The following is a 26,111-nucleotide window of genomic DNA, read 5'->3' as shown; positions in this document are numbered from 1 at the left end:
CCTTGATCCTGAGGCTGTAAACAGGAGGTGAGTCTGAGTCATGATGGCAGGGGAGAAAGAACCAGGTGAGGAGTCAGCCAATCAGAGTCCAGGATGAATAACCCCCCCCAAACAGGATCCCCCACTTCACAGACAGACACACAACTTCACACAGGACTAGGAATGTCCTCAGTCCTGTCTCAGGCCAAAGAATGAAAAACATCCACACACACATAGTCACTCCATTACATTTGTAGAATATGCATAATTATTTTTCATATTTATTTTATTTACAAACCAGAATCAGTTTCATATCTTTTATATTTAGGACTTTTTCACTCTAATCATTTTGATTTCATTTCTGTGAATTTGTTTCTGTTGAATTGCTTTTTAGTAATTTAGATTTAAAATGTAATTTTTCATTATTCGTGATATTTTCTTTTTATTTGTTTTATTTTCATACTATTCTAATTTTTTGTAAATAATTTTTACAACTGCTCTTTTATTTATTTTATCGGAGAATGATCAAGTCTTAAACAAACATCTAAACTCACCTGACAACTTTTTTTTTAACCTGCCGCCCCTTGTGGCCAGGCCCCGCCCACTGATGACATCACCAGCAGACAATAACCTGACTGTCAGGATTTTTACAGAAACACCTGAAGTCTTTGAAGGTAAGACCAAAGAGCGAATCCTCTCAAACCAAAGAAAGTTCATTTACTCTCTGAAACTTCAACTCTTTGCTTGTTTGTTTGTTACTTTTTCTTTTTTTTTCTTGATTCTGTTCCAGAAATTTCACCTGAGAACTTGTTTGGTGTTCAGGTGAAGCCGTAGTTCTGGTTCTGGTCTACATGCGGTCTAGTTCTGCATAGCTTCTAGTTTCTTTTTGTGTGCTGTGGTGGACTTCGTTTACGGGACTGAACCGGTCCTGCTCACAGTTCAGAAGGCTGATCCAGCATTTTGGAGTACCTGATACCTGATGATCCAGACTGACTCAAGGACTCTGTGGGGGTCAGACCTCCTGCTCCTTCTGAAACCCTGTCAGACCTGAACCAAATTTTGTTCAGATTGACGTCACTTCCTGTGGATCAATAATCAATATCAACATTTTTCCATTCAACTAACTATAATTATGGTCCTGGTTTCAGTCTGGGCCAGGATCAGGTGGGATTCTGGTCTTCCTGCTCTTTCTCTTTAAATGAGTCCACACAGGTGAGCTGGCTCCACCCCCTCTCTACCTGTTCTCACCTGTCCACAGCAGGTGGCCTCATCAGAGGAGACTCAGACAGGAAATTTTTTCATGGGGTCTTCTCTGGGACCTGGTCTGTCTGTAAAACCAGCATGGACCTGAGCTCAGCGGTTCAGGGTCTTCAAGTGAATCCTGGTTCCTGTGAGGTTTTGAGCTTCAGTGACTGTGGGATCAGTAAGGAACCTTTTATTCCCTTTAGGACAACCAGGATCCTTTTAGGCACAACTGGATTTTGAAGGTCATGAGGGAGACTTCAGAGCAGGATCTCAAAATTTTAGGTGGCTTTATGTGATCTGATGAGATTTCAGCGGTCTAAATTGGCCTCAAATTCTCTGATGTGGTTGGTTCTGTCCTGTTGTGATCCATTCTGGTCTGATAGATAGATAGATGGATATAACTTTGTTGATCCCAAGGAGAAATGAATCATGTGGTGAATTTGATGTGGTCTGTGTCTGTCCCCAGTGGTGACGATGGCTGAGGCGGCTCCAGATCTGTTCTCAGAGCAGGAACTGACCTGCTCCATCTGTCTGGATCTGTTCAGTGATCCGGTCTCAACCCCGTGTGGGCACAACTTCTGCCAGGTAAGACCTTAGACCTGAAGCTGGGGTCAAGGTTGGGGTCGTTGGTTAGTTGACAGTGTCCTCTTCCTGTCCCTGCAGGCCTGTATTGGAGGATACTGGGCGTCCAGCGCGGTGTGTTCGTGTCCTCTATGCAAACGTCAGTTTGATGAGCGTCCTCAGCTCAGCGTCAACAAAGTCTTCGCTCTCATTGCGGACAAATTCAAAGTGGCTCGTTATGGAGATGCTGGCCTTCCTGCAACCTTCGGGAATGGTGTGCCTGGCGCCATAACGACACCCTCCAACCCTGTCAGCACCAATCCGATTGTTCCAGCAACGGCAGGCGAAGAAGTGGTGTGGTGTGATGTCTGTACGGGCATCAAACAGCCCGCCGTCAGCTCCTGTCTTACCTGCACAGCCTCCTACTGCACTGAGCATGTGCAGCCTCATCAGACCACGCCCTTCTATGCTAAGCACACGCTGATGGACCCGCAGGAAGCCCTCAGAGGCCGTACCTGCGCCACACACCACCGCCTGCTGGAGGTGAGTGAAAACACACCACCAACCTGTTTTAACAGAGATCAGGTCCTGGTCCTGGTCTTGTCTCAATAAAACCAACTGTATGAAGTGACCCTGTTTACCTGTCCAGGTGTTCTGTCGGACCTGTCAGAGCTGTATCTGTGCCATCTGTGTCCTCGAGGAGCATCGAACGCATAAAACTGTGTCAGTCCAGACGGAGAGAATCAGTAAACAGGTAGAGGATAGGAACCACCTGATCACCTAATCAGGTGAACAGGCGATCACATGATCACATTTGTGTTCAGAAACAGGTAGCGAGGATGGAGCAGGAAATCCTGAACCGGATCAAAGAAAAACAGATTACTCTGACAGACCTGAAGAGAAAACTGGAGGGAGTGAAGGTAAAGACAGACAAACACACACAGAGGCACACACAGACGCACACTCCCACTCACATTGATATTGCCATCAGACCTATGCAGAAGGAGAACGGGGTGAAGTCGAGAACCTGCTGGACCAGGTTTCCAGTTCTCTGGACCAGATCCGGGCTCAGGTGGTGGGCAGGATCCAGAACCAACTGGATGCCGTGATGTCAAAGGGGGAGGGGCTGGTGTCTCGTTTGGATGAGGAGATTGGCCAGCTGTTGGACAAGAGAGCCACTCTGGAGGTCCAGGCCATCAGTCAGGACCACATCGGCTTCCTGCAGGTGAGAACCAAACACCTGCTGACGCACACCAGGGGGCGGGGCTTAACACAGCAGGTAGTCGTCTTTTAGAAGACGCATCCTCTCAACTGAAAACAGGAAGTAATGTTCGTCAGACAACATGGGTCCAGGAACAATGACCCTTCCCCTGTCTTCCTTCCTTTCTTCTCCTCCACTCCTTCTCTCTTCCCCCCTCAGAGTTTTGGGGAGGCACTCTCCCCCCTGGGGGAGGACCTGCGGACCAAGGTGGATGAAGATGAATTTTCCCTCCACTTCCAGCTGGGGGAGGTGAAGAGCTCCCTGTGTGAGGTGAAGGACAAGATGGAGGACATCAGGATGGCGGAGGTTCATCCCCGCCGTTCTCAAGGTTCCTGTAGGTTTGAACCATTTTCTGGTTAAACATAGAATGTGAATGTCAGACGGACGTGAAACTGCTTCAGTCCAACTCAAACTTGTGAAACTTGTTCCTGTTGCAGTTTCATCAGGTGACCTTACGGTGGCAGAGAGCATGCTCAGTCTGAGAGGAAGCAGTGCCAATCTGAGGAAGAGTCACTGGTCTTTGAGAGGTGAGGCCCTGAATGCATCATCGGACGGTGACACCTTCACTGGCTTTTGATCTGGTTGTTGAAGTGTGATGTGTGTAAGGCCCTTTAATTTGAAAGGACTCACTGTGCCTTCCTGTCTCCCTTTAGATCTCAAGAAGATCAAAGCAGTCTCAGGTTTGTGTCGTTTTTCAAAATAAAAAATGGACGTGTTTGTGTTGTTTTTGTGCATCGTGGTGAAAATGTGTTCATTCTGTTCCAGGACACAAAAAAGCTCGAGTTTACACAGGTGAGTTTAACCTCTGTTATCCCGAGTTAATAAAATAATTAATATCTAATTCTTTCTGCTTCTTTTTGTCTCTTAGTAGGTTTTATGTCTTATCTTTACAAGTTAAACCTGGTGAGTTTGTCCCTGTGGTTTCAGAGGATGTGACCTTGAACCCGGTGACAGCTTATCCCTTCCTGATCCTGTCGGAGGACAGGAAGCAGGTGAAACGCGGAGAGAAGCTGCAGTTCTACAGAAACAGCTCTCAAAGGTTCGACGTCTGGTCCTGCGTCAGCGGCAAGGAGGGCTTCAACACTGGACGCCATTACTGGGAGGTCAGACGCACAGCAGGCATCATCACGACACACACATACTGAGGACCAGTGGGTGACAGGTGTGCTCTCACCTGTGCAGGTGTTCGTTGGGGAGAATAAGGACTGGAAAGTGGGCGTGGTCGGCGAGTCGGCTCAGAGGAAAGGCCTTTTCGACATGAGTCCAGCCAACGGATACTACGTGATCTGGTGGAGCAGCAGCCAGCTGAGGGCGCTCACTGCCCCGCCCCTCACCAAGGTGAGTCACACCTGAGGCTCACGTGTGATAGTCGATGGCATCATCAGACAGTGACACACAAATGTCCTGTCAACTCACAGAAATCATTAAAAAGTACTGATGAGTTCAAATTAATGAGACAAAGAGTAAATCACATGCTAAGATTTTTTAAAGTTCTTATTTTTTTAAGTCAAGACAAAATGTTTTCAACTAAAAGCGACTAAAAAGTGATAAATCCAATGATGACTACAACAAAAAAAAATCTGGATCTACAATCAACAATTTCCCCAATAAAAGTAAAAAATAAAAAACCTGTTTAAAACTGTGATGAAGTATTAAAATACTGCCTTGAGACTTTTTATTACAACTTTTTATCTTCTTCTATCTTTACAATAAAGTTCTGGCTATTTAAATTAGAAAAATCATTCTAAAATTTTATAACTACATTATAACTATTGTATAAGCTCATTGTGTGCTCAGTGTCCGTCATGTCCCAGCAGCAGCTCTGAATCTCTCTGACCTTTGACCCTCCAGGTGAAGAGTCCTCAGAAGCTGCGTCAGGTCGGTGTCTTCCTGGATGTGGATGAGGGTCAGGTGTCTTTTTACAACGTGAAATCGGGCTCAGAGATCTACAGCTTCACCGGGCCATCCGAGTTCACTGAGAGGATGTTTCCTCTGCTGGGGACTGGAGACAAAGAGGTTCCCCTTGTTCTGATGACCACACAGCACCAGCTGACCTGAAGGACTGAGGTCAGGTTGGGAGGATTTGGAGGTGAACAGTGTAACTGAAAACATTTAGTTTGATCACTTAATCTGTCAGTTTCTTTGATTTTGTAACAATAAACATATTTTCTTTAATGAGACACTGAAGTTTTGTGATATAAATCCACTTTATTGATTAAACTCTCCATTAATTATTTACTTTGTCACTAAAGTGTACTAACTTTTCTCAGTCCGAACGGAACAAACAGGAAATTTAACACAGAACAGATGACGTTTCAGATGACTGAAACATTTAATCAGTGCAGATAATTAGCAGATTTGATTAAGTTTGTGGCTGAAATGAACGCGAATCTTTGAAACACTGGAGGTCTGATCTGCAGGTTCAATCTTATAAACTGAGCTTCAGTTTGTCTACAGAAGCCTACAGAAATGTAATTCCACACAAGCATTTTCATTCAGAACCTGCTTAATATTTGGGATAAACTAAATAATGAGTATTAAAGTGAGGCTGACATGCATTGAAGTCTGAAGGACATGAAGATTTTCATATCAGTCAAAAACAACCACAGAAAGAAAATATTTGAGACAAATCAAATAAAATCAAATCAGATTTATTTGTATAGCGCCAAATCATAACAAAGTTACATCAAGGCACTTTACATACAGAGCAGGTCTAGACCAAACTCTTTATAAATTTATTTAAAGAGACCCAACAGATCCCCCGATGAGCAGGAAAAACTTCCTTTAACAGCAGAACCAGGCTGGGGGGGGGGGCATCTGCCTCGACTGGTTGGGTTGAGAGAGAGAGAGAGAGAGAGAGAGAGAGAGGGAAAGAGGGAGAGAAGCTCAGTCCTTCCCCCAGCAGCCTCGGCCTACAGCAGCATAGCTAAAGAGGAGAGGACTTTAACTTTTTAACTATAAGCTCTGTCATACAGGAAAGTTTTAAGCCTGATCTTGAAAGTTACTAAAGAGTCCGCCCCCCGGACCGATGCTGGGAGTTGGTTCCATAGAAGAGGAGCCTGATAACTGAACGATCTGCCTCCAGATTTACTCTTGGAGACTCTAGGAACCACAAGTAAACCTCCATCTAGAGAGCGGAGTGGCCTGCTAGGACAGTAAGGAACTATGAGCTCTGAGATATGATGGAGTTTGGCCATTAAGAGCTTTATATGTTAAAAGAAGGATTTTGAATTCTACTCTATATTTTACTGGCAGCCAATGAAGAGCAGCTAACACAGGAGAGATGTGATCTCTTTTCCTAGTTCCTGTTAATATTCATGCAGCAGCATTCTGAATTAACTGAAGGCCTTTTAGAGATTTGTTTGGACATCCAGATAGTAATGAGTTACAGTAGTCCAGCCTAGAAGTTACAAATGCATGGACTAGTTTTTCTGCATCATCCTGAGAAAGGATGTTTCTGATTTTCCTAATGTTTCTCAGGTGGAAGAAAGCTGCCCGACTAACTTGTTTTATGTGAGGGACAAAGGACATGTCCTGGTCAAAAATTACTCCAAGGTTTCTTACAGTGGAGCTGGAGGCCAAAGTGATGCCGTCCAGACTGATGAAATGATTAGATAATATTTTTCTGAGGTGCTTAGGACCGAGTACAATAACTTCTGTTTTGTCAGAGTCGAGAAGTAAAAAATTTCCCGTCATCCAGACTTTTATGTCTTCAAGACATGCCTGCAGTATGACTATCTGACTGACTTCATTTGGCTTCATTGATAGGTACAGCTGAGTATCGTCTGCGTAGCAGTGGAAGTTGATGCTGTGTTTCCTGATAATGTTGCCTAGAGGAAGCAGATAAAGCGTAAAGAGGATTGGTCCAAGTACCGAACCCTGCGGGACTCCATGACTGACTACAGTACATGAGGAGGAGCTGTCATTTACATGAACAAACTGATGTCTATCTGATAAGTAGGATTTGAACCACTTTAGTGCAGTTCCTTTAATTCCAATTTCATGTTCCAGTCTTTGTAGTAGAATATTATGATCTATGGTGTCGAATGCAGCACTAAGATCTAGAAGGAGAAGTATGGAGGCTGATCCATTGTCTGAGGCCATTAGAATGTCATTGGAGACTTTAACCAGCACTGTTTCTGTGCTATGATGGGCTCTAAATCCTGACTGAAACTCTTCAAACAAACTGTTCCCATCCAGATGCTCGTGTAGCTGTTTTGCTACAGCTTTCTCAATGATTTTAGAAATAAATGGAAGGTTCGATATGGGTCTATAGTTTGCCAAAACATCTGGATCAAGATTAGGCTTTTTAAGCTGGGGTTTGATGGCCGCGGTCTTAAGTGCCTGAGGTACATAACCCAGGAATAAAGTCAGATTAACCAAATCTAGAATGAACGGCTCAATTACATAAAAGATCTCTTTAAAGAGGCTAGTTGGTACTGGGTCTAATAGACAGGTTGATGATCTGGATGATGAAACTATAGAAGCTAGCTCTGAGAGATTCAGAGGTGAGAATGATTCCAGATGTAAAAGTGGCATCGCAGCTGATTCAGGAGTTGCTGTATTCAGTAGGAGATTTTTATCTAACGTAGGCAAGAGCTGATAAATTCTTTCTCTGATCGTGAGAATTTTATCTGTAAAAAAGTTAATAAAATGATCACTGCTTAGAGCTAAGGGGATCACTGGTTCAACTGAGCTATGGCTCTCTGTCAGCCTGGTTACAGTGCTGAAGAGAAACCTGGGGTTGTTCTTGTTTTCTTCTATGAGTGCTGAGTAATATGAACTTCTAGCACTGCGGAGAGCTTTTTTATATGTTTTTAGGCTGTCTTTCCAGGCTCTGTGAGACTCTTCTGACTTACTGGAACGCCAGCTTCTTTCTAATTTCCTTGATGTCTGCTTTAAGGCACAGATTTGGGAATCATACCAGGGAGCCATCCTCCTCAGATTGAATACTTTCTTTTTGAGAGGGGCAGCATTGTCGAGATTCGAACGCATTGTGGCCATAGTGCTAGTCACAAGGTCATCAACCTGCGTATGGGAGACAGTAAGCAAAAGTATCATCATTCTGATTCACTGATTCTCTATTTATTTGGGTATCTCCCCCAGCACTGAGTCATCTGGGGGTCAAACTCGGATTTTGCCGGTAAAGTGTCCAATTGTGTTATTACTCATAAGCTAATCAGACTGTGGTTCACCACAGACTCAATCATCAATCACTCGTCTCCATCGTTAGAATCATTCAAGTTCATATTTTATTTAACATAAATCATATTGCAGTCAATGTGAACAGCTGGGGTTTCAATATACACAACAGAATCATAACATTTTAAGCCCCTCCCCTCTTTAACCCCACCCTGCTGTGAAAACAAAACCTTTCCCACATAAACTCCACCCACCCTTAACTCCTTTGAACAAACACAGTGGACGCCCCGCCCCCGACAGCACCGACCACATGAAACATTGCTCCGCCCCCATGCTGTGTGTGTGTTCAGCAGCAAACTCCAAACTGATCGTTCCTCACAGAATTTAAAAATCCTAAACTGTCTCACCTGAAGATACAGCTGATCACATGACACTGTTAGCTTGTCAAGATTACTGAAGGCTCATCTGCTGCTGTGGCAGCACCAACTCTAACTCCTCCCAGTGTGACATCTCACTTTAAAAAGATGTGGCCATCTTGCTGATTGGAATTGATAAGCCCCTCCCCTTTCATTACATTGTTGAGTTATGGTATAGCTATCATCTCATACCCCCCCCCCCCCCCCCCCCCAACAATGAAATGCTTGCTGCATGTCAGGATTATTTTTGGGGCCAAGCTTTGTCATCACTGTGGCACAGCTGTTCAGCCGTTGCCATGGTGACTGTCAGGCTGCTGGGGCTCAGTAGCCCTGAACACTGTTTAGAAGTTTGGAGTTCGCTGCCGAGTTTGTGTAAATAACCAAATGGTAAAGCGATGGGTGGGTGGGTGGGGGTGTGTCCTTCTGACCACCTGTATGATGTCAGGTGTCTATGCTGCACGCACGCGTGTGCACGCACACACACATACACACACACACCAAAAAAAAAAAAAAAAAAAAAAAAAAAAAAAAAAATCATGTGGGTAATATCAGCATCATTATCAGCAGCGTTGTGGCATTCACTGAATCATTGACTCACCTGAGCAACATTCAATGACCCACACCTGCTCCCCACCCCCTGTCCCTCAGTCCCCCATTTTCATAATCATTATCATTGATGTCATCATCCTCTTCATGGAACGCCGATCACTGTCGGCCATCTTTTCAAGTCCAGTCATGTGTTTGTTGTATCGGCGTCCCCCCTGTTGCTTGTAAACTGTTGAATGCTGCTGTGTCTTGGAAGTAAAACAGAGAGGGGGGAGACAAGGGAAGGAGGGGGGAGGGAAGGGGAAGTTCTTTGTCTTCTTTTTTTTTTTTTTTTCCAAACAGAAAAGCGTCTTCTGGCGTGCTGCTTCCTGTTGCAGCCTATCCTGCATCTGCCAACGAGCAGGACTGAGGAGGTAAAGGGGAGGGAAGGGGGTGGGGGGGGGTCATAGGATGCCGAGTTATTTAAGACACCTCTCAAAGTAGGTGGCACCCACGTAGCCGCCCCTAAGAGAGCGATGGACATTCTGCTCAAAGAGCCGCCGGTTCGTCTGGAGAACCTCTGCCGCCTCCTTGTTCAACGGGTCCTCTGGGTTCGGCTCCTGGGGGGACAGGAGGAGGGGGACAAAACTCTTCAGAATAAAACTGACATCATTACTTCACCCCGTGAAGCACCCTTTCTCTCCCAGACTCTCCAAACTTAATTTTTGTGCTTACAATTCCAATTGCATTTACTGGGCAGGGACAAAGATGTTTTGGAGTATGTCTTACACAGGAGATTGTTGGTTGGTAAAGATAATAGCATAGACACTTTAAACCAGAGGTATCCCACTCCGGTCCTGGAGGGCCACTGTCCTGCATGTTTTAGATGTCACCCTGCTCCAACACACCTGAAAATGATCAGCTCGTCATCAAGCACTGCTGAAGTCTGATCAGCAGTCACTCATTTGAATCAGGTGTGTTGGAGCAGGAAGAGTCTCCTCCTCCATCCTCCTTAAACAGAATCAGCTTATCTGTCCAATCCCTGTGTAGATTGTTTTGTGTGTGTAGATAGAGTTGTTTGCATCACTCACTAGAAACAGGTACTGTAGGCCGTAAATGATGGAGTTTATTGTCAGCACAGGCTTCCAGTCCTCTCTGTGGAGACAGCACAGCTCTGAGCACCAAGCAGCTTCAGCAGCTGAAGCTGCAGCGCAGACACTGACACCTTTACCTCAAGATGTTTAGGCACACATTTCCCTCCAGGTCGATGTTGGGGTGATATACCATCGTCTCACACTTAACCTTTGGGGGATCGTGGGGGTAACCCTGTCCTACCTGGAAAACAAACAAACAACACACACAAGTTCATGAGGGGGCAGGGAATAAATAAAGAAGATGGGACAGGAGATGAAGACAGGAGAGTCTCACCTTGAAGCTGAAGACAAACTTTCCTCCTTTGTAAAAACCCTGTTGACAAACAAACAAAAACCTTACTGAGCCACAGAAAACAGCAGTTGAACAGGACCCACCCCTTCTCCCTGAGATGACCTTTGACCCTTCCAGGTGTTCAGGTGACTCAACTAACTGATGGATCTGGTCTCAGGTCAGACTGACATCAGTATTAAAAGACATTTTTTCCCCTCTAAAGTCCAGAAATGAGTAAAACAGAGTATTGATCAGTATCTGTGGTGATCAGGCTTTAAAGGATGAAATTGCTGCTGGTTTTGTTTCACAGACAGGAGGTAAAAAAAAAAAAAACAAAAAACAAAAAAACGCACCTCATCTGGTGAGATGATGAGTCTGAAGTTGAGCAGGTCATCGTCATCAGGGAAGTTAATCTCACAGGTCTTTGGCAGGTTTAACTCATTGATGTCTGGAAAAAAAACAAAACAAAAAAAAAAAACAAAAACACAAGAGACACACTTTGTGCTGGAGGCTTTATCTTGCACAGCTGATCAATGACAGCAACATGGAGTCTGATCTGAATCGTGGGGTGGGGCCAGTTGTTGGAGCCACAGGTGTTGAATCGTGTCCTGGATGAGTGAAGTTCATAGCCGCCTCCTGTCGAATGACTATTATCGTCATTGTGTTTCAACTGGTGCAGTAGCAGCTCAGCCCCCCAAGAAGGAACCAGGAGGGTTCATGAAGGTCACAGACAGAATACATAGACAGACACAGACCTTTGACCTCCACATCTCGTTTTCCAGGTTTCGGTTTGATGGTTCACGACAGAGTTGCTGTTGGTTTGTTGAACCTGTTAAATCCACAGACCGAAAACTTCCACCAGGTCGGACTTTGGAGAGTTATTTGATCTGGTTATTCTGCTTTACACAGTTTTTATCTAGAAAATAAGGAAACATTCCCTCTGTGTTTTTAGTTTGTCGTATTCTGAGCTACTATCCCCGATTACAGAGAACAGAGTCTTTGCTGAGTCACAAAAAGAATTAGCTGAGGTTGAAGTGATTCTGAATATGTGGAGACATTTTTTTAAAGACTTTTCAAGGAAATATAATATAAGCTGTGTTGTTCAATCAACAATCAAAATCTTCAACCTCAGGCAGTTGAAGATAGTCGGTGCTAAGTGGAAAAAAAAAAACAAAAAACAGACTGATTTGGATTACAGTGAAACAATGACATCATGATGACATCACAGAGGCAGGAACTGATCAGTGAATACACTTCCCAGATTGTTGATGGCATTTACAGTTCTACCTCATTTTAGTGTGACATGATTGATAGAAAGTGGAAAATTAGCTGTATGCGCTCTGATTGGCTGCTAACTCTGCTCAGGTGTGAACTCACCAGCATGTCTGTTTTCAGATTAATAGTTTGTGTTTGGACTCTGATTTCCGGGTATCAGCCAAAGGCCTCACAAACACGATCTACCTGGTTACCTGCCCATCGGGTTGACTCACCTGAGAAGGTGAACAGTTAACCTGAGAGCTGACACAGCAACTTCTACTGTTAGCTCGGAGCTATGATGATGGAAACTGCTGGTGTGAAGTGCTCATCAGCGAGCAGCTCGTGTTGTTAGGAGTTAGCTCTCTGCTAACACTGTTAGCTTCTGTCTGCGTTTTGTTTTCACGTACACCAGCAGTTAGCCGCTAGCTGAAGTTAGCATGCTAGCTGTTAGCAGCAGAGAGTTACAAACAGCCACCGTTTGTCTGTATTTCTGAATCTATTCTACCAGGGGTCGCAGCGGGTGTCAGGCCGGGCTTTATTAGTCAGTGATCGGGTAGCGGTCCAGCTAACCGGGCAGTGGTGTCGGACAACCAGCCTACCTTTCTGTATTCGGAGCTGGGCCGCGCTGGCTTTTTTCCCCCCGGCTCCTGTTCTGTTTCCTCCAGCAGATTCCTCTTCTTTCTTCTGCTGCTTCAGGGAAAAGAGCTTAATCATCTTCAGTTGTTTGTTCAGTGAATGTCGGTACTCTGTGTCCCTGCGGTGTGCGCCGTCAGTCGGGGAGTTTCGCTGGGCTCAGTTCGGTCTCACGGCACCGGAACGTGGATGGAGCCGGTGCGTCTCAACTAATTACACTGAGTAGACGCTGCTAGCTGCGGAGCTAGCCTAGCCTGTTCGCGGCGGAGGGGGGGTGGTACCGGAGGTTCTAACTATTAAACACTATTATTATTATTATTATTATTATTATTATTATTATTATTATTTCATTGTTGTTGTTGATGTATTATTATACATTAATGAGTAAATATTCGAATTACCATAAACCAAACTGTGAATGAATCAGCTATTGTCTGATTAAAAAAAAAAAAAAAAATCTCAAAATAGAATTAAGATTTTTTTTTTTTTCCGGACTACACAGAGTACACCGACACAAGACTTTTGGTCCAACTTATAGTGATAGCTCCTACAAACATACATCTTCTCTTTTATGAAAAGAACAAATTGTCACTTCAATTTCAAATCAAATATTAGATTTACAGCCTCATACCAACTTCATTTCTCAGAAGGAAGCAGAATAACAGCTGAGATAAATTGAAACGTTGCCTTAAATTTGAAATAAGCACATTTTGTCAAGGTTCTCATATTTACATTAATAAAAAGTAATGTGATTTTTTTCCCAGAATTGCAAACGAACTAATAAAATGCCGGAAGGAGAATCAAAAGGGAATAAGCCAAACACAGAAACAGTGAACAGTGACAAACACTCAGAGTTCAGGGAGGAAATCCATACCGCAGACTGAGAGGGGCGGGAAAAACCTTTAAAAACAACAATGAATAAAAATAACGACATAAATGAGTAAATAAGAAACAAGCATCATTCAAAAAGATAAACCCTGAAACATGAATCTATATTTGAAGTTTTAATTCTGACATCAGTGTTGCTCAAAAATTGCGACGTCTTTAATTTTTATTTTATGAAAACTACACGTCCCAAAATGCCTCTCTGTACCTGACGCACGATGCGATGGCGTAACCACGCAGAGGCGGGACGTGCATATTTTCGCTGCTCATTTTTTATTTACACGTTTATTTATTTATTTGTGGCAGTGTTCCTCCGAGGTGACTGTGCTCACCTGTGTGATGTAATCGGGGGGGGGGGGGGGGCTCGGGCTGGGGGCAGTAACATGTCACCGGAGAGCTGCTGTATCACAACACAGAAGCAGAACCGCACAGCCCCGCACAAAAGACCCGAGAACAATAGCAGCTCCACATTCACATCTGATCATCCTGCGGGCATCTGCGGGGCCTAGTTCCCGCGGAGGGTTATAACCTAACGTGGACTCCAATCTGAGCCCCCCCCCCCCCCCGGTGAAATGAGCGGTTTGAGGTGTCGGGAGCCCCCCCGGGAAGAGCAGCACAGGAACACGTTGTAACGTGCTGAGGAGGGAGAGAGAGGCAGACTCACACTGGAGGGAGAGAGGGAGGGAGAGAGAGAGAGAGGGAGAGAGAGAGAGAGAGAGAGAGAGAGAGAGGGGGGAGTGAATGGGCACGACTCACTGCGCCCTTCACTGATCGATATCGATCCGTTCGGTAATCGAACCTTAAATCGTCGGCGGATCCGCTAGTTAGCCGGGGAGCTAACCGGGGAGCTAACCGGATCACCGGGGGCTGCCACGATGGGACGCGTGTGAAGCAGCCCGGAGCAGCGGCAGCCCGGCGGAGAAAGGAACAAGGAAGCGGACGGCTAGCTGCGCTGCGCCGAGGCTAACGGTGGCTAACTGTCGGCTAAGATAATTTCTAATGAGCGGCCGAGGAGCATGCGACCGGAGAAAGACAGGTGAGACCTGCAGCTCGGTCAGTCCGGCAAGAACCAGGTGTTCACCGGCCCCACCTGCCCGGGCGGGGGGGCTTCATGGAGCGGACGGATAATGAAAGAGGAAGCGTACTGCTGGGGGGAGCGGACAGTTAGCCGCTAGCACGTTAGCCACCGTAACGACACCTTTTCAGGTAGCGGGGCGGGGTGGGGGTCCCTGGTGTCATTTCTGAATCGGGTCTTGTAATTAACACCACGCACGTTGTTTGTTAACGTGCACGCCGACTTTGTGTTCGGTTTTTCTCCAAATGTGTGTTAGTGTGAGGCGCTAGCTGTTAGCCGTTAGCAGCTCCAAATGGTGCCAGATGCGCATCTTCATTATTCTCACAGGTCATAAAGTCCTGGAGCTTCTGACTCAGATCCTTCAGACACCTGACAGCGTCGGAGCCCCCCTAACCCCTCCGAATCGACGGTCAGCGATCCGTCCAGAAATCCGTCAGTCAGCACGGATACCGAGTCAGTAAACGCTGAATTACTGGAAATACTCAGAAAATGGGACTTTGGGCTGTTTGATGCTCTGTGACATGTGACAGGAATCTGAAGGTCTCTATTTCTGAGACTGTTGGTCAGGTAGAACACCTGCAGACTGCAGGAGAGCACGGAGAACATTTCTTTCTCTTTGCAGACCAAACCAAAACAAACGAGACAAGATGAACATAACTGATCGTGTTTGTATATCCGCTCATACATTTTATTTCCCGTCTTGACTGTTCCTGTAGTCTGAGGGAACCACCAGGTCAACAGCTGTGGAAATATTTTATAATATTACTATTTCTTATCACAGCAGGGAAATGAAGTCTTACCTGTGCTCAGGTCACTTCAATTGAAATAATTGTAACAAACAATGATTGGTTTTGCCATTGATTAAATTTCTGCTCGTTTGATATTTAGTTTTGTCTTTAAAATGTCAGGAAGGTGACCACCTAATTTTTAGATGCTTCCAAACTTTGCTTAAGAGGTTTAAAAAGAATGATTGAGCATCATAACTCCCTTCAATTCAACTAATCCAATAATCTGAGAAATTAATAAATTACATAGAATTATTATTTACATTTGGAAGTTCAGAAAAAATGTGATAAACATAGATGAGTCAATCAGGTTTTCTGTCTCACATTGACCAGTTTTGCAGTGAAACAGTCTTAAACTCTATTATTTATTGGTGATGTTTGACAACACAATTGTAAAATGTACATATTTTTAGAGACACATTCAATCTTTTCTGTGTTCCTTTGTTGCCTTTTTTATTTTTAAAAATGTGTCCAAATCAAATCCTGTCTGACTCGGGGAGAGGAGCTCAGATATCAAGAACTAAGAACACACTCGAATGTTTCCTTATTTTCCTGTGAAAAACTGTGTAAAGCAGAATAACCAAAGAAAAGTTGGTGGTCTCATGTTTTTGGGTTGTTCTAGAGTTTTTCTGAAGTTTCTGTTTTTATCTGATCAGGAGTTCTTTGGAGCAGTAATGAAGAAAAATCAGCTCCAAAACATCAGACTGATCCAACTGTCAACTAATCCATGATTCATGAATTTATCCACTGAAGTCAGTGTCAGTCCATCACCAGGGTTATGGTTAACCCTAACCCTTCATCCAGATGTTTGTATAGAGGCTTAAGTTTTTAATTATCAATCTGTTGTATTAGTCTTGACACATCACACAGGAATAGTAAACTTTGCTAACATTAGTGAACAGGTTCTCCAGGTTAACCCCCTAAACCCACAGGAAATGACTGACTTCAGTGGTAAACTCAAGACTCAAATGTGAAACATCAATTTGGACTTTTAGTGAACAACTGCAAATTGCAGCTTCTCAACTTATCTTTATCTGGCTGGATGTGGTGGTCGCAGAAGCTTGTCTCTGTTAAAGCTGCAATAACTAGTTGATCAGTTCGATCAGTCGATTGACTGATTTGATAGTTCTTTAATTGTTGCTTGAAACAAATGCTGAGGCCATGTGACGGTTGACTTAAATGTAATAATTGACTTCAGCATCAAACTACAGTAAATTAATTGATCAATATTGACAGATCACGTCACTCTCACACTGTTCCTGTCTGTCCGCAGCTGACTTGTTCGGGGATGTCGGGCAGTAAGGCGCTGGGTGGGGGGGCTGGCGGGGGGGCGAGGCGCAGGCGGACACGGTGCCGGCGCTGCCAGGCTTGCATGAGGACGGAGTGTGGCGAGTGTCACTTCTGTAAGGACATGAAGAAATTTGGAGGTCCTGGCCGCATGAAGCAGTCCTGTCTCCTGAGACAGTGCACAGCGGTGAGACAGACACACACACACACACACACACACACACAGAGTCTGTGTGGGTTGGGAAAGTTGTAGGCCTGTGTCACAGGACAGATGTGTTGGTCCTTGTAGAGACTGAAGTACAAGAGAACAGCCCAGAAGTATAAAGATCTGTGTGTCCAGGTGACACTGCACAGATTACATCATCTTTCATTCCTACACACGCACACACTCCCTCCCTCTAACTCACTGGTGTTAGCTGTTTCTTTGTTTCTCTACCCCTGGACTCTCAAACAGATATAAACAATGATCACGGACAGACACAAATACAGATGGACATGTAAAATATCTTAAAACACTAAAGGTGTGATTAGTTTATTTTTGTTGATCCTTCAAATAGCTTCAGCAAGAGAGCTGGAACCCAGCAGGAGAGGATGCTAGGTTTCCATGGCAACCAGAGATGGTTGCTTGAGCTGTGAATTGGCTTTGATCCATCGCCGTGGAGATGCTTTAAGAGACACAGCCAGGATATCTGATATTCAAACTGTCATTTGTAATTGATTGATATATTTATTTGTTTGTTCGTACCGGGTGGTTGGGGCAGAAGTGAGGAAAGGGGTGGAAGGAACGGGGGTAGATGCTCTTCTCCATCCCCCTATTAGAGGAGGAGAGATGCCCTCTGGTGGTTCCTCAGAGGTCACATGACTCCTTCAACACTAAACTTCACAGTGTCAGCATATGAGAACAGACAGTAACATTCAAAATGATGAAATCTTTATTGACAATAGAGGTAAACACTGTCTGACTTCTCTCTCTCTCTGCAGCCAGTGTTGCCTCACACTGCCGTGTGCTTTGCGTGTGGAGAGGCGGGAAAGGAAGACACTGTGGACTCTGAGGAGGAGAAGTTCAGCCTCTCTCTGATGGAATGCACCATCTGTAATGAAATCATCCACCCCAGCTGTCTGAAGGTAAGTGATCGACCCGAGATCAATCAGTAGTCAACTGCAGATCAACCTGGGATCAATTGGAGATCAATCAGTGATCAGTTGGGGTTAACCTGGGTTTGATCTGTGATCTCTGTTGCAGATAAGAGTCCTTTATACTCTGAATCAAGGCGGAATCCACAGCATCCAACAGACACAATAACACTAAACACACAACGCACACAGTGTGTGTTAACACTGACTGTTGAGACCACCCAACACACAACAAGCTAATGTTAGCATAATCAAGCCAACCCTAATTAAATTAGGTTGATTGATTTAGTTTAATTAGGTTCACCATAGCCGATTACAGCTAAAGCTGGCTTAGGTAAATTAGCTTGATTGGGCTGAAGTTAACCTAATCAAATTGATGTTGGCCTGAAGGAGCTAACATTAGTCTAAAGTTTACACTATGACTCCTGGTCTTCTATACCTGATCTAGACCTGATGGTCCAGATACTGAATTCTGAATGCTGATAGAGATGGTCTCAGTCCCGCTGGTCTCGCTCACAACCTGGACCTGAGCTCTTCTGTCAGTGGCTGTTCTTATAACTGTCATGGTGCTGTCTCTCCTCAGATGGGCAAAGCTGAAGGAATCATCAACGATGAGATCCCAAACTGCTGGGAGTGTCCAAAGTGTCACAAAGAGGGCAAGACCAGCAAGGTGAGTCAGACCAGTAACCACACCAGGACCAGGATCTGCTTCAGTGTTTTACTTGTTCGTTTTTATGTAATTTCAGTTCATCTTCACGTGGTTTTGACATTAAGACTGGCTCCAAATATCCTCACCAGGCCACTGTATTTGTTTCCGTAGAGCTACAGGTTGACCCCTTTGTGTCTTCCAGGACCAGGCCGATGGATCTGGGAAACGAAGGCTTGACAATGGGGAGGTGGGTCGCTGGAAGCTCACAGATGATCCTCCTCCTAAAAAGAAAGTACCCCCTTCCATGGACGAGGCAGGGAGGACGGAAGGGGGACACAAGAGGAAGAAGGAGAAGGAGCTGCCTCAGGACAGCGGGCCCAAGAAGAAGGTGGGCATCAGCGTTCCTGGTCTCCTCAGGGACCTGGGTTCAGATCCAGACCCTTTCCTGCATGCCCACCCCAATTCATGTCTCCACTCTGATTATCTGCTCTGTGTTTCCCTCTAGATGAAAGGAGCTCACGAAAAACGCCTCAAAAAGGTGCAAATGTTCTGTTCTGGCTTTGATTCTTGTTTTCTGGTTTGGTTGGACTGAGTTTGTTAATTCAGATAACGAACACTGAACTGACCTGAATGTGCAAAACGTCTTTGTGTGTTCACATGTCATTAAAATCACTCCTTTCCACCCTCCACTTTCTCCATCAGAAACCCAAACAGGAAGAGTCCAATGGTCCAGCCTCCTCAGGTACGGGAGGAGCTGGAGGACTGCAGGGCTCCTCCACCTCATCTTCTTCTCAGCCTGGAGGAGGCAGTGGGGGAGTCGGGGGAGGAGCTGGGGGGACATCGAGTGCAGACCAGCGCTCCCATCACAGAGAGAAACTGGAGCGTTTTAAAAGGATGTGCCTGCTGGAGCGTCGGGCTGAGTCCTCGTCTTCATCCTCCTCCAGTTCTGAGTCCGACTCTGAGTCTGACTCCGATGAGTCCTTGAGGGGAGAGCAGGGGGGAGGCTCCTCACCCTCATCGTCCTCCCCTGCACCGCCTCCTCCCATGGTCTACGCCAACAGCAGTGGGGGCCGGACGGAGCGGGAGAGGAATCGCAGTGAGAGGGAGAGGGAGAGGGAGAGAGAGAGACGCCTGGCTGAGCTCGGCTTCAGTGCCAGCGAGGAGTCGGAGGGGGAGGGAGGAAGGGGTGAGGAGGAGGAGCGGGAAGAGGAGCAGGGAGGCGGAGACAAAGCCCGGCGAAGAGGGGGAGGAGATTCGGGGATACCTTCACGAGGACGGAAAGGAGGGCTCTTGGATGGAGAGGAGGAGGACAGGACCAGGAAAAACGCCTCCTCCCTCCCCCCGCCTTCACCCCTCTCCTCCAATCAGATGCCTCCGTCTTCGCAACACGACAGCTTTCCGGGGAAGCAGCGCAGCAATGGGCAAGAAGCGCGCAATGGACGGACACGAGGTGGGACGGGAAGGGAGGGAGGGGAGAAGGAAAATGCCAGTGGGGTTCTGACCAATCACAGACACAGTGGGGGAGGAGGAGGAGGGACTAAAGGCAGCGGAAGTCGTGGCAATAAGATCCGTAGCAACAACAAGAACCAGGCATCCAGGAACAACGTCTCTTCCTCCTCCTCCTCCATCCCCACCTCTAATGGCGGCGGAGGGGGAGGTCCAGGGGGAGGCGGCCTGATGATGTCAGCGATGGCGGCATCTCCCTGCTCCCAGCCGTCGCGCATCGCCCCACGCTCTCAAATGATGAAGCGCAGCCCCCCGGCTGTGCCATCCCCCCCTCGACCCATTCAGATGGAGAGACACCTGGTGCGCCCGCCGCCTGCCTGCCCCGAGCCCAGCTGTCTGCCTCTGGACTGTGGAACGTCCCATATCATGACACGGGATGTTTGGCTCAGAGTCTTCACCTACCTGAGTCACCGGGAGCTGTGTGTCTGCATGAGGGTCTGTCGCACCTGGAGCCGCTGGTGAGCCCAGGACCGCCCTCAGACCTGCATTTTGTTACATTGCTGATTGGGTTTCATACGCCACTGTCGCATCTGTGAGGTCACAATGAAAGCATTATATATGAAAGCATGGCAAAAAAATAATATACATGCATATGAAAACAATTAGTTTTTAAATTTCATGTAATTTGCATCTCTCTCTGTTGGAGGGCCAATTCTCTCTCTTTTCTAAACCTCTTATATTTGGGCTAAAGGGCCACTTTGATGAAATGATGGTCGTGCTTTAGAAGGAGGTGGGGCAGGAAGTGAGTGAAGGGGACTTCTCGAGTCCAGAACATTGGTATTCAGAATCAGAACTGTTTACTCAAACTAATTTGTGTCCTTCAGGTGCTGTGACAAGAGGCTGTGGACTCAGATCGACCTCAGCCGGCAGCGCTCCATCACCCCCCCCATGCTGAGTGGTATCATCCGGCGACAGCCTGTCTCCCTCAACCTGGGCTACACCAATATCTCCAAGAAACAGCTGATGTGGCTTATCAACCGCCTGCAAGGTAACTTGGTTCGTGTGTATGTGTGTAGGAGTGGATCTTAGAGCAAATCTTTGCAATTTTTACTGCTCAACAAGGCAGCAGGATTCAGTGCAGTGACTCAACTGGACTCACCTGTATGACCTGTTCAGGTCTGCTGGAGCTCAATGTATCTGGGTGCCCGTGGCCAGTGGTTTCAGCTCTATGTCAGGCTGTCTGTCCCTGCCTGAGGCTGCTGGATGTCAGCAGAGTGGAGGACCTCAAAGACTCGCACCTGAGAGAGCTGCTTGCCCCCCCACCTGACACCAGGACAGGTGAGACATGGCAGTACCCGCCGTCCTCAGACATGGGGAAATTAAAACCTTTACCTTAACGGTGAAATGAATGAAGGGGTACATGTAAACTTTTAAGAGATGTTAACACCTTAAACTGATCATTATTGCAGATTTAATTTCACTGTAAATTAAAGTCTCTAGTTAAGGTGTTTTTCCAAGTTTTAATTTAAAACTTTGCTTTCCCTCTAAGTGACAAAAAAAGTCTAAAGTGAGTCTTAAATTAAGTTGAACTACAGCTCAAAATAAAATGAAAATAAAAAAATCAGTTTACTGTGATCCAGACAAATGAACAGATAGATAGCTTTATTGTCTGCCCCACATGGTGATGGAATGAAAACATTCACACAACGCCATCAAATACTCAAACACCTGAACAACTACGTAAAAATAAATCACACAATTCAACACATTTAAAATAATGTAAGAGGAAAAGACGATCACATAAAAACGGTCTGAAGACTGCAACTGATAGACTGTCTTAACCCTGAAATCAACTTTGACCTTGAAGAATGAAGGTCTAAGTGAAACCTCGGATGGATTTGCTAGCTGTTTTTAGAGTAAATGTGTAAGTTAAAGATAAACTCATCCCTCCATGAAAACCTGTTTATTAGCTGAACATTAATGAAGCCCTGTCTGCTCTCTGATGGTTGATCAGCCCATGGTGAAACCAGAGTGGGCCGTTTCCAGAATGTGAGTGAGCTGCGATTGGCTGGTTTGGACTTGACAGATGCTTCATCTCGTCTGTTGGTGCGTTACGTCCCTCACCTGAGCAGGTTGGACCTCAGTCAGTGTGGAAACATCACAGACCAGACGGTCCACACCATCACCTCCCCCATCTCCCCCCTGAGAGAGAGCCTCACCCACATCAACCTGGCAGGTAAATGCATATCCAAGGCCAACTGACCTCAGAGACACTTCCTATTTTATTTTGGAGAGCGTGGTGGCACGTGCTGATTGGCTCTTGTGCTTCAGGTTGTGTTAAAGTGACGGAGCAGTGTGTCCCGCTGCTGCGCCGCTGCTCCTCCCTGCAGACGGTTGACCTGCGCTCCTGTTCCCTCCTCTCATCTGAGACCGGGCAGCTTCTCTCCTTCCCCGCCCTCGCTGCCACTGCCACCTCCTCCACATCCTCTTCTTCCTCTTCTGCCAACACAGCTGCTGCTTCATCTTCCTCATCCACGTCTGCCTCCTCCTCTTCTTCCTGTCCTCCTGAAGACAGAACGCTGCTCAAGAACAGCTAAAGGTCTCTTCTATCACGTGACATGACAAAGTGAAAGCCCCGCCTCCCTCCTCGTTACACTACAGATAGGTGAGGAAGAGGAGGAGGAAAAGGAGAATGAACTGTGCAACATTTCTCCTAAAGCTGGGAGAAGTTTGTTGGTTGGTGAGTAGAGCGAATGAGGAGGAAGAGCAGGAAGAGGACCAGAGACATATTTTGGGAAACAGTGGTTGGTAATAGTTAAAAAAATAGAAACCCTGAGCATGTACATATTTGTTCTCTGTACTATTGGGTGTGTGTATATATCTGTAGTTTACTGTAAATGACCCTTAACCTCTGACCCCCCATGAGACAGTCCTCTCCTTGTTTCCTTCCTTCCGTCCTCCATCTTTTGACCAATCAGACACTCCCGCAGAACAAGGATGCTTAGTCCTTCATGTTCCATATCTGAGCTGCTGTTACCCCCCCCCCCCCCCCCGCCCACACATACACACACCCACCCAGGAAGTCATAGTGTTCCAGGTTACCAGACGTTATTGCGGGAGGGTTGAACATATGCAGTTTCCCTCAGCTTCCGGTCTTTGTGCTAAGCTAGGCTAAACTCCTCATTCTGAACTGTCTGTCCTCCCATGCAGCTCTAGGGGAAGTGGGCAGTCCTAAAAGCTGTCCCCAGAGGACATGGACAGTTGGTTTGAACGCAGAAATGGCATCAGACCTTCACTTTAGATTTTCGCAGATGGGTGTTTCCCACGAGACAGAATGTACAGACAGGAAGATCCTTGAGTCAGACGTCAGTCAGGAACAAACTGAAGCAGAATGAATGTACCTGAACACAGAGCCGATTCAGCGTGTGTGTGCATGTGTGTGTGTGTCTGAGTGTGATCTCCCTCCATGCTCAGGAGAAGGAAATCTTTCTGAAAGAGATCCAAAAAGAAGAGGGGACCTGGTTCTGACCCAGAATCTTACTCTGGACCTCAGACCAGATGATAGGCTAACATTTCAGCTGCTCTCAGTATTTGAGCTAAACTAGGCTAAATGGATGCTGGTCAGGTTCGTTCTGATCTGGATTTGGGTTGAGGTGTTTTCCTTCATCTTTGTGTGTCTCTGTGTGTGTGCGCTCAGGCCGACAGCGCTGGGTGTGTTTGACTCTGAGCCTAAATGTCTTCTACATTTGCCTCAGAGACTCGTCTCCCCCTCACTTAGTGATCTGGGCTCCGTCTGCCTGTTGATCACAGTTGATCAATCATGTTTTCTCTCAGGAGTATTTTTCTTTCAGTCAGGTTTTTATTTATTTTGTGCCACAACTCCATCCAGTCAAACCGAGACATTCCTGTTCAGTCAGAACTGAGTCCATCCAAGTTTTTGTGTTTCACACTCCATCCATCTTGTCTCCACATAAAGAACTTCTCTTCCTGTCTTCTATGGAAGCCCATTCCTGCTAGCAACAATAAACTGAAAAGTTTAAAAAGATTACTTAGTTTTTGCTTTAGTCTTTTTTTTTAGGAGGGGGGGTCCTGGTTCATCTCAGAATCAGATTTTATTCTATAATCGTGAATCAGAACCCAGTTTCTGTCTTATCTCCTTTTTAATAAGGTTTTCTTGAAGAATCTTGATGAATCACCTGATTTTGGTGCTCAGTCTGATGAGTTTTATACTTAAGATTTAAAAAATTGAAGAGTCAATAATCCTGACTCTCCTAATCCAGAGTTCTCATCTTTGTAATTGAGAATCAGAACTTAAAGGTCATTCTGAAGATTCTGACTCTTAGGGAATGTCATGTTTTGCTTGGTTTTTCTGGTTCTTTTTACTTAGTTGGCTGAAATGGGCTTCTGTAGTTTCTCAGGGCGGTACTCATGAAAACTGGACCAAAGCCTGAATATCACATCAGGATGGAGTGAAAGTCTTTAATCTATTGGTCGATTTGTCCGTAAACATGAATGATTTTTCCTAAAATTGCCCTGAAGTTTCAGCAAATGGACGTTCAGCTCTTCAGTCATTTTGTGTGTGTCTGTGGGTGGAGGGGGGGCAGGGGGGCAGGGGGGCTCATATGTGCAAATGTACACGACAAATCAAACAGCCAGTTGATCATGGAAATAATTCATTTGTTTGTTCTGGCTGCATGTTGATTAGCCACCCCTTCACTGTTCCATCACCTCCAATGTTAAACTGAATCTGCCATGAAAATCATCTGGAGACAAAGAGCGGGAAGAAACTCAAATCCAAGCCCAAATAAAAAAAAAAAAAAAACATAAATAAAAAATCAAGCCCAAATTCATTTCCACAAACTAACCTGGCATGTAACAGTAGCCAAACAAGTGTTGACCTGCTAGCAAGCAATGTCATTTAGCTCATGATCAAAGGTGACTGATTGGTCCTGTTAATTGTTTAATGGACCATGTGAAAATTTCTCAATTCAGTTCTGATGATCAATCATTGGCATTTGTTATAAAAATAAAACTTGACCCGCTGTAGTTCCACCTGATTTTCTGTTTTACACGTTCAGGTTTAGGACTGTTGATCTGAGGGAACCGTTCAAATCAGTCTTCTGAGTATTGCAGCAGTTATTGATCCAGGTAGATCTATCACCGCCCAGGGCCTGGGGCATCCATTATCTGTCGTCAGTTTATGCCTCGTTCAGTCTGAGGTGGTGGGGATCTGGCTGACACAGAGGGGGGGGGTGGTCTTTCACGTGTCTTTGCCCTGGTCCCGTGGTCTGATCCAGGGCCCATGTAGCGCTGCAGTAGAGGTCAAACGTCTCTGGAGAACCAGCCACATTGACCAGCTGGTTGGTGTTGGTGCCACCATGTCTGTGAAATGGGAAGTATTATTAAGTTTGAAGTGGCTGTGACGCCATGTTGTGCCATAAATTCACCAGATCAACGTTTCACTGTGTTAGAGTCTGAATGGGTCAGTTTTTATTTTTATTTTTTTTTTAATCTGTTCTGTTGTAAATTAGTTGTTTGGTGTTTTTTGTTTTTTGTTTCCCCCCCCCCCCCCCCACTGTATCATGGCCTTGACCCCTGCAGACTCACATCCTGTCAACAATGCTTCAAACTTCACTTAGCAACAAGTGAGGAGGTTAATTCTAATTGGACAGTTATCCCCGACTCCTGAAAGCTCTTACTGAATCAGACATCCTGACATTTTCTCTATCTTAGTAAAAACTGAATTGATGTTTGAAAGATGCACTGGATAATCATCTTCATCCTCACCTTTTGCCAAATGTAGTTTTGTTGTGAAAAGGGGCATTTCTTCTGTTTATTTCTTCCTGTTTGTTTTTATTCTTTGTCCATGGTTCTTCCGTTGTGGAAAGAAAATTTGGAAGAAGTTGGAACAAAAAGTAAAAAGAGACACAAAAAGACCAACTCAAGGCAGCTACGTATGAGTGACTACTGTAAAATGACTAATAAAGAAGCAATGGGTTTGTTTTTTATGGTGTCTGAATGTTTGTTCATTTCTCGAAGAAGAGTCTCAGCAGTGTGATGAAAGTAAAAAGGAGGACCAGGACCTGCTGTGACACGTTAAAACAAACCGGGTCAGTATCAGTCTGACTCATCAGTCCTCAGAAAGGACCCGGCCGCCATGTTGAACGGCCTGTATTCAAACTCCCGCCCAAAAACTACGTCACGCACTTCCTGTTAAAGTATCAATACATTTTCTTCTTCCGGTTACTTTCACAATAAAAGTACTTTTTAATTGTGTGGCTGCGGGCATCAGACTTTGCTCTGACGTCATCAGGTTGTAGATCCTGATCTGTTTTTTCTGCTGAATCTACTTTTCCTACGTCATTAAGGGTTAGGAGGTCCAGTCCCTGTTCGGGGATCCACATCA

The 26,111-nt window shown here is 45.5% G+C and overlaps 3 protein-coding genes across 7 annotated transcripts; 2 read left to right on the top strand and 1 right to left on the bottom strand.

The window, feature by feature from the left end:
- The first annotated feature begins 543 nt into the window (after positions 1 to 543).
- Positions 544 to 5,226, top strand: btr30 (bloodthirsty-related gene family, member 30). Of its 4 annotated transcripts, XM_029508247.1 has the most exons (14): positions 553 to 653; positions 770 to 1,402; positions 1,691 to 1,809; positions 1,888 to 2,328; positions 2,435 to 2,539; positions 2,610 to 2,705; positions 2,777 to 3,010; positions 3,206 to 3,380; positions 3,484 to 3,573; positions 3,700 to 3,726; positions 3,812 to 3,838; positions 3,974 to 4,149; positions 4,229 to 4,384; positions 4,898 to 5,226. In XM_029508247.1, the coding sequence occupies exons 2-14, from the start codon at positions 1,321 to 1,323 to the stop codon at positions 5,102 to 5,104; spliced, it is 1,935 nt and encodes a 644-aa protein (XP_029364107.1). In that variant the 5' UTR covers positions 553 to 653; positions 770 to 1,320; the 3' UTR covers positions 5,105 to 5,226. The 4 variants fall into 4 exon arrangements, with proteins under 4 accessions (XP_029364109.1, XP_029364107.1, XP_029364106.1 ...); XM_029508249.1 differs by lacking the exon at positions 770 to 1,402 and having other exon boundaries at positions 544 to 653; XM_029508246.1 differs by lacking the exon at positions 553 to 653 and having other exon boundaries at positions 666 to 1,402.
- A 4,191-nt stretch (positions 5,227 to 9,417) lies between these two features.
- ube2m (ubiquitin conjugating enzyme E2 M) lies at positions 9,418 to 12,682 on the bottom strand. Its single transcript, XM_029508489.1, has 6 exons — positions 12,411 to 12,682; positions 10,908 to 11,002; positions 10,558 to 10,596; positions 10,361 to 10,464; positions 10,221 to 10,284; positions 9,418 to 9,749 (listed from the first exon to the last, which is right to left on the bottom strand). The coding sequence occupies exons 1-6, from the start codon at positions 12,523 to 12,525 to the stop codon at positions 9,609 to 9,611; spliced, it is 558 nt and encodes a 185-aa protein (XP_029364349.1). The 5' UTR covers positions 12,526 to 12,682; the 3' UTR covers positions 9,418 to 9,608.
- A 1,353-nt stretch (positions 12,683 to 14,035) lies between these two features.
- On the top strand, positions 14,036 to 25,713 carry fbxl19 (F-box and leucine rich repeat protein 19). 2 transcript variants are annotated; one of them, XM_029508985.1, is made up of 11 exons: positions 14,036 to 14,365; positions 16,463 to 16,663; positions 17,458 to 17,601; positions 18,194 to 18,280; positions 18,462 to 18,647; positions 18,765 to 18,797; positions 18,980 to 20,223; positions 20,590 to 20,753; positions 20,882 to 21,043; positions 21,720 to 21,941; positions 22,037 to 25,713. In XM_029508985.1, the coding sequence occupies exons 2-11, from the start codon at positions 16,478 to 16,480 to the stop codon at positions 22,300 to 22,302; spliced, it is 2,694 nt and encodes an 897-aa protein (XP_029364845.1). In that variant the 5' UTR covers positions 14,036 to 14,365; positions 16,463 to 16,477; the 3' UTR covers positions 22,303 to 25,713. The 2 variants fall into 2 exon arrangements, with proteins under 2 accessions (XP_029364845.1, XP_029364846.1); XM_029508986.1 differs by lacking the exon at positions 14,036 to 14,365 and having other exon boundaries at positions 16,525 to 16,663; positions 18,962 to 20,223.
- The last annotated feature ends 398 nt before the right edge of the window (positions 25,714 to 26,111 follow it).

The sequence above is a fragment of the Echeneis naucrates genome, chromosome 8, assembly GCF_900963305.1.
Source record: "Echeneis naucrates chromosome 8, fEcheNa1.1, whole genome shotgun sequence".
Classification (NCBI taxonomy): Eukaryota; Metazoa; Chordata; class Actinopteri; order Carangiformes; family Echeneidae; genus Echeneis; species Echeneis naucrates.
The sequence above is the reverse complement of the archived record's forward strand: the minus strand, read 5'-3'. Positions and strand labels throughout refer to the sequence as shown.

What these genes read in the sequence shown, in the direction of transcription:
- btr30 (XM_029508247.1), top strand. Translation starts at nt 1,321, where the DNA reads ATGGACCTGAGCTCAGCGGTTCAGGGTCTTCAAGTGAATCCTGGTTCC. An exon ending in CTTCAGTGACTGTGGGATCA is followed by an intron (nt 1,403 to 1,690) that starts GTAAGGAACCTT and finishes GTCTGTCCCCAG; the next exon opens with TGGTGACGATGGCTGAGGCG. An exon ending in CACACCACCGCCTGCTGGAG is followed by an intron (nt 2,329 to 2,434) that starts GTGAGTGAAAAC and finishes TTACCTGTCCAG; the next exon opens with GTGTTCTGTCGGACCTGTCA.
- ube2m (XM_029508489.1), bottom strand. Translation starts at nt 12,525, where the DNA reads ATGATTAAGCTCTTTTCCCTGAAGCAGCAGAAGAAAGAAGAGGAATCT. An exon ending in TCATCATCTCACCAGATGAG is followed by an intron (nt 10,597 to 10,907) that starts GTGCGTTTTTTT and finishes GTTTGTCAACAG; the next exon opens with GGTTTTTACAAAGGAGGAAA. An exon ending in GTGTGCCTAAACATCTTGAG is followed by an intron (nt 10,285 to 10,360) that starts GTAAAGGTGTCA and finishes CTGTCTCCACAG; the next exon opens with AGAGGACTGGAAGCCTGTGC.
- fbxl19 (XM_029508985.1), top strand. Translation starts at nt 16,478, where the DNA reads ATGTCGGGCAGTAAGGCGCTGGGTGGGGGGGCTGGCGGGGGGGCGAGG. An exon ending in ACAGCGGGCCCAAGAAGAAG is followed by an intron (nt 18,648 to 18,764) that starts GTGGGCATCAGC and finishes GTTTCCCTCTAG; the next exon opens with ATGAAAGGAGCTCACGAAAA. An exon ending in CCCACCTGACACCAGGACAG is followed by an intron (nt 21,044 to 21,719) that starts GTGAGACATGGC and finishes ATGGTTGATCAG; the next exon opens with CCCATGGTGAAACCAGAGTG.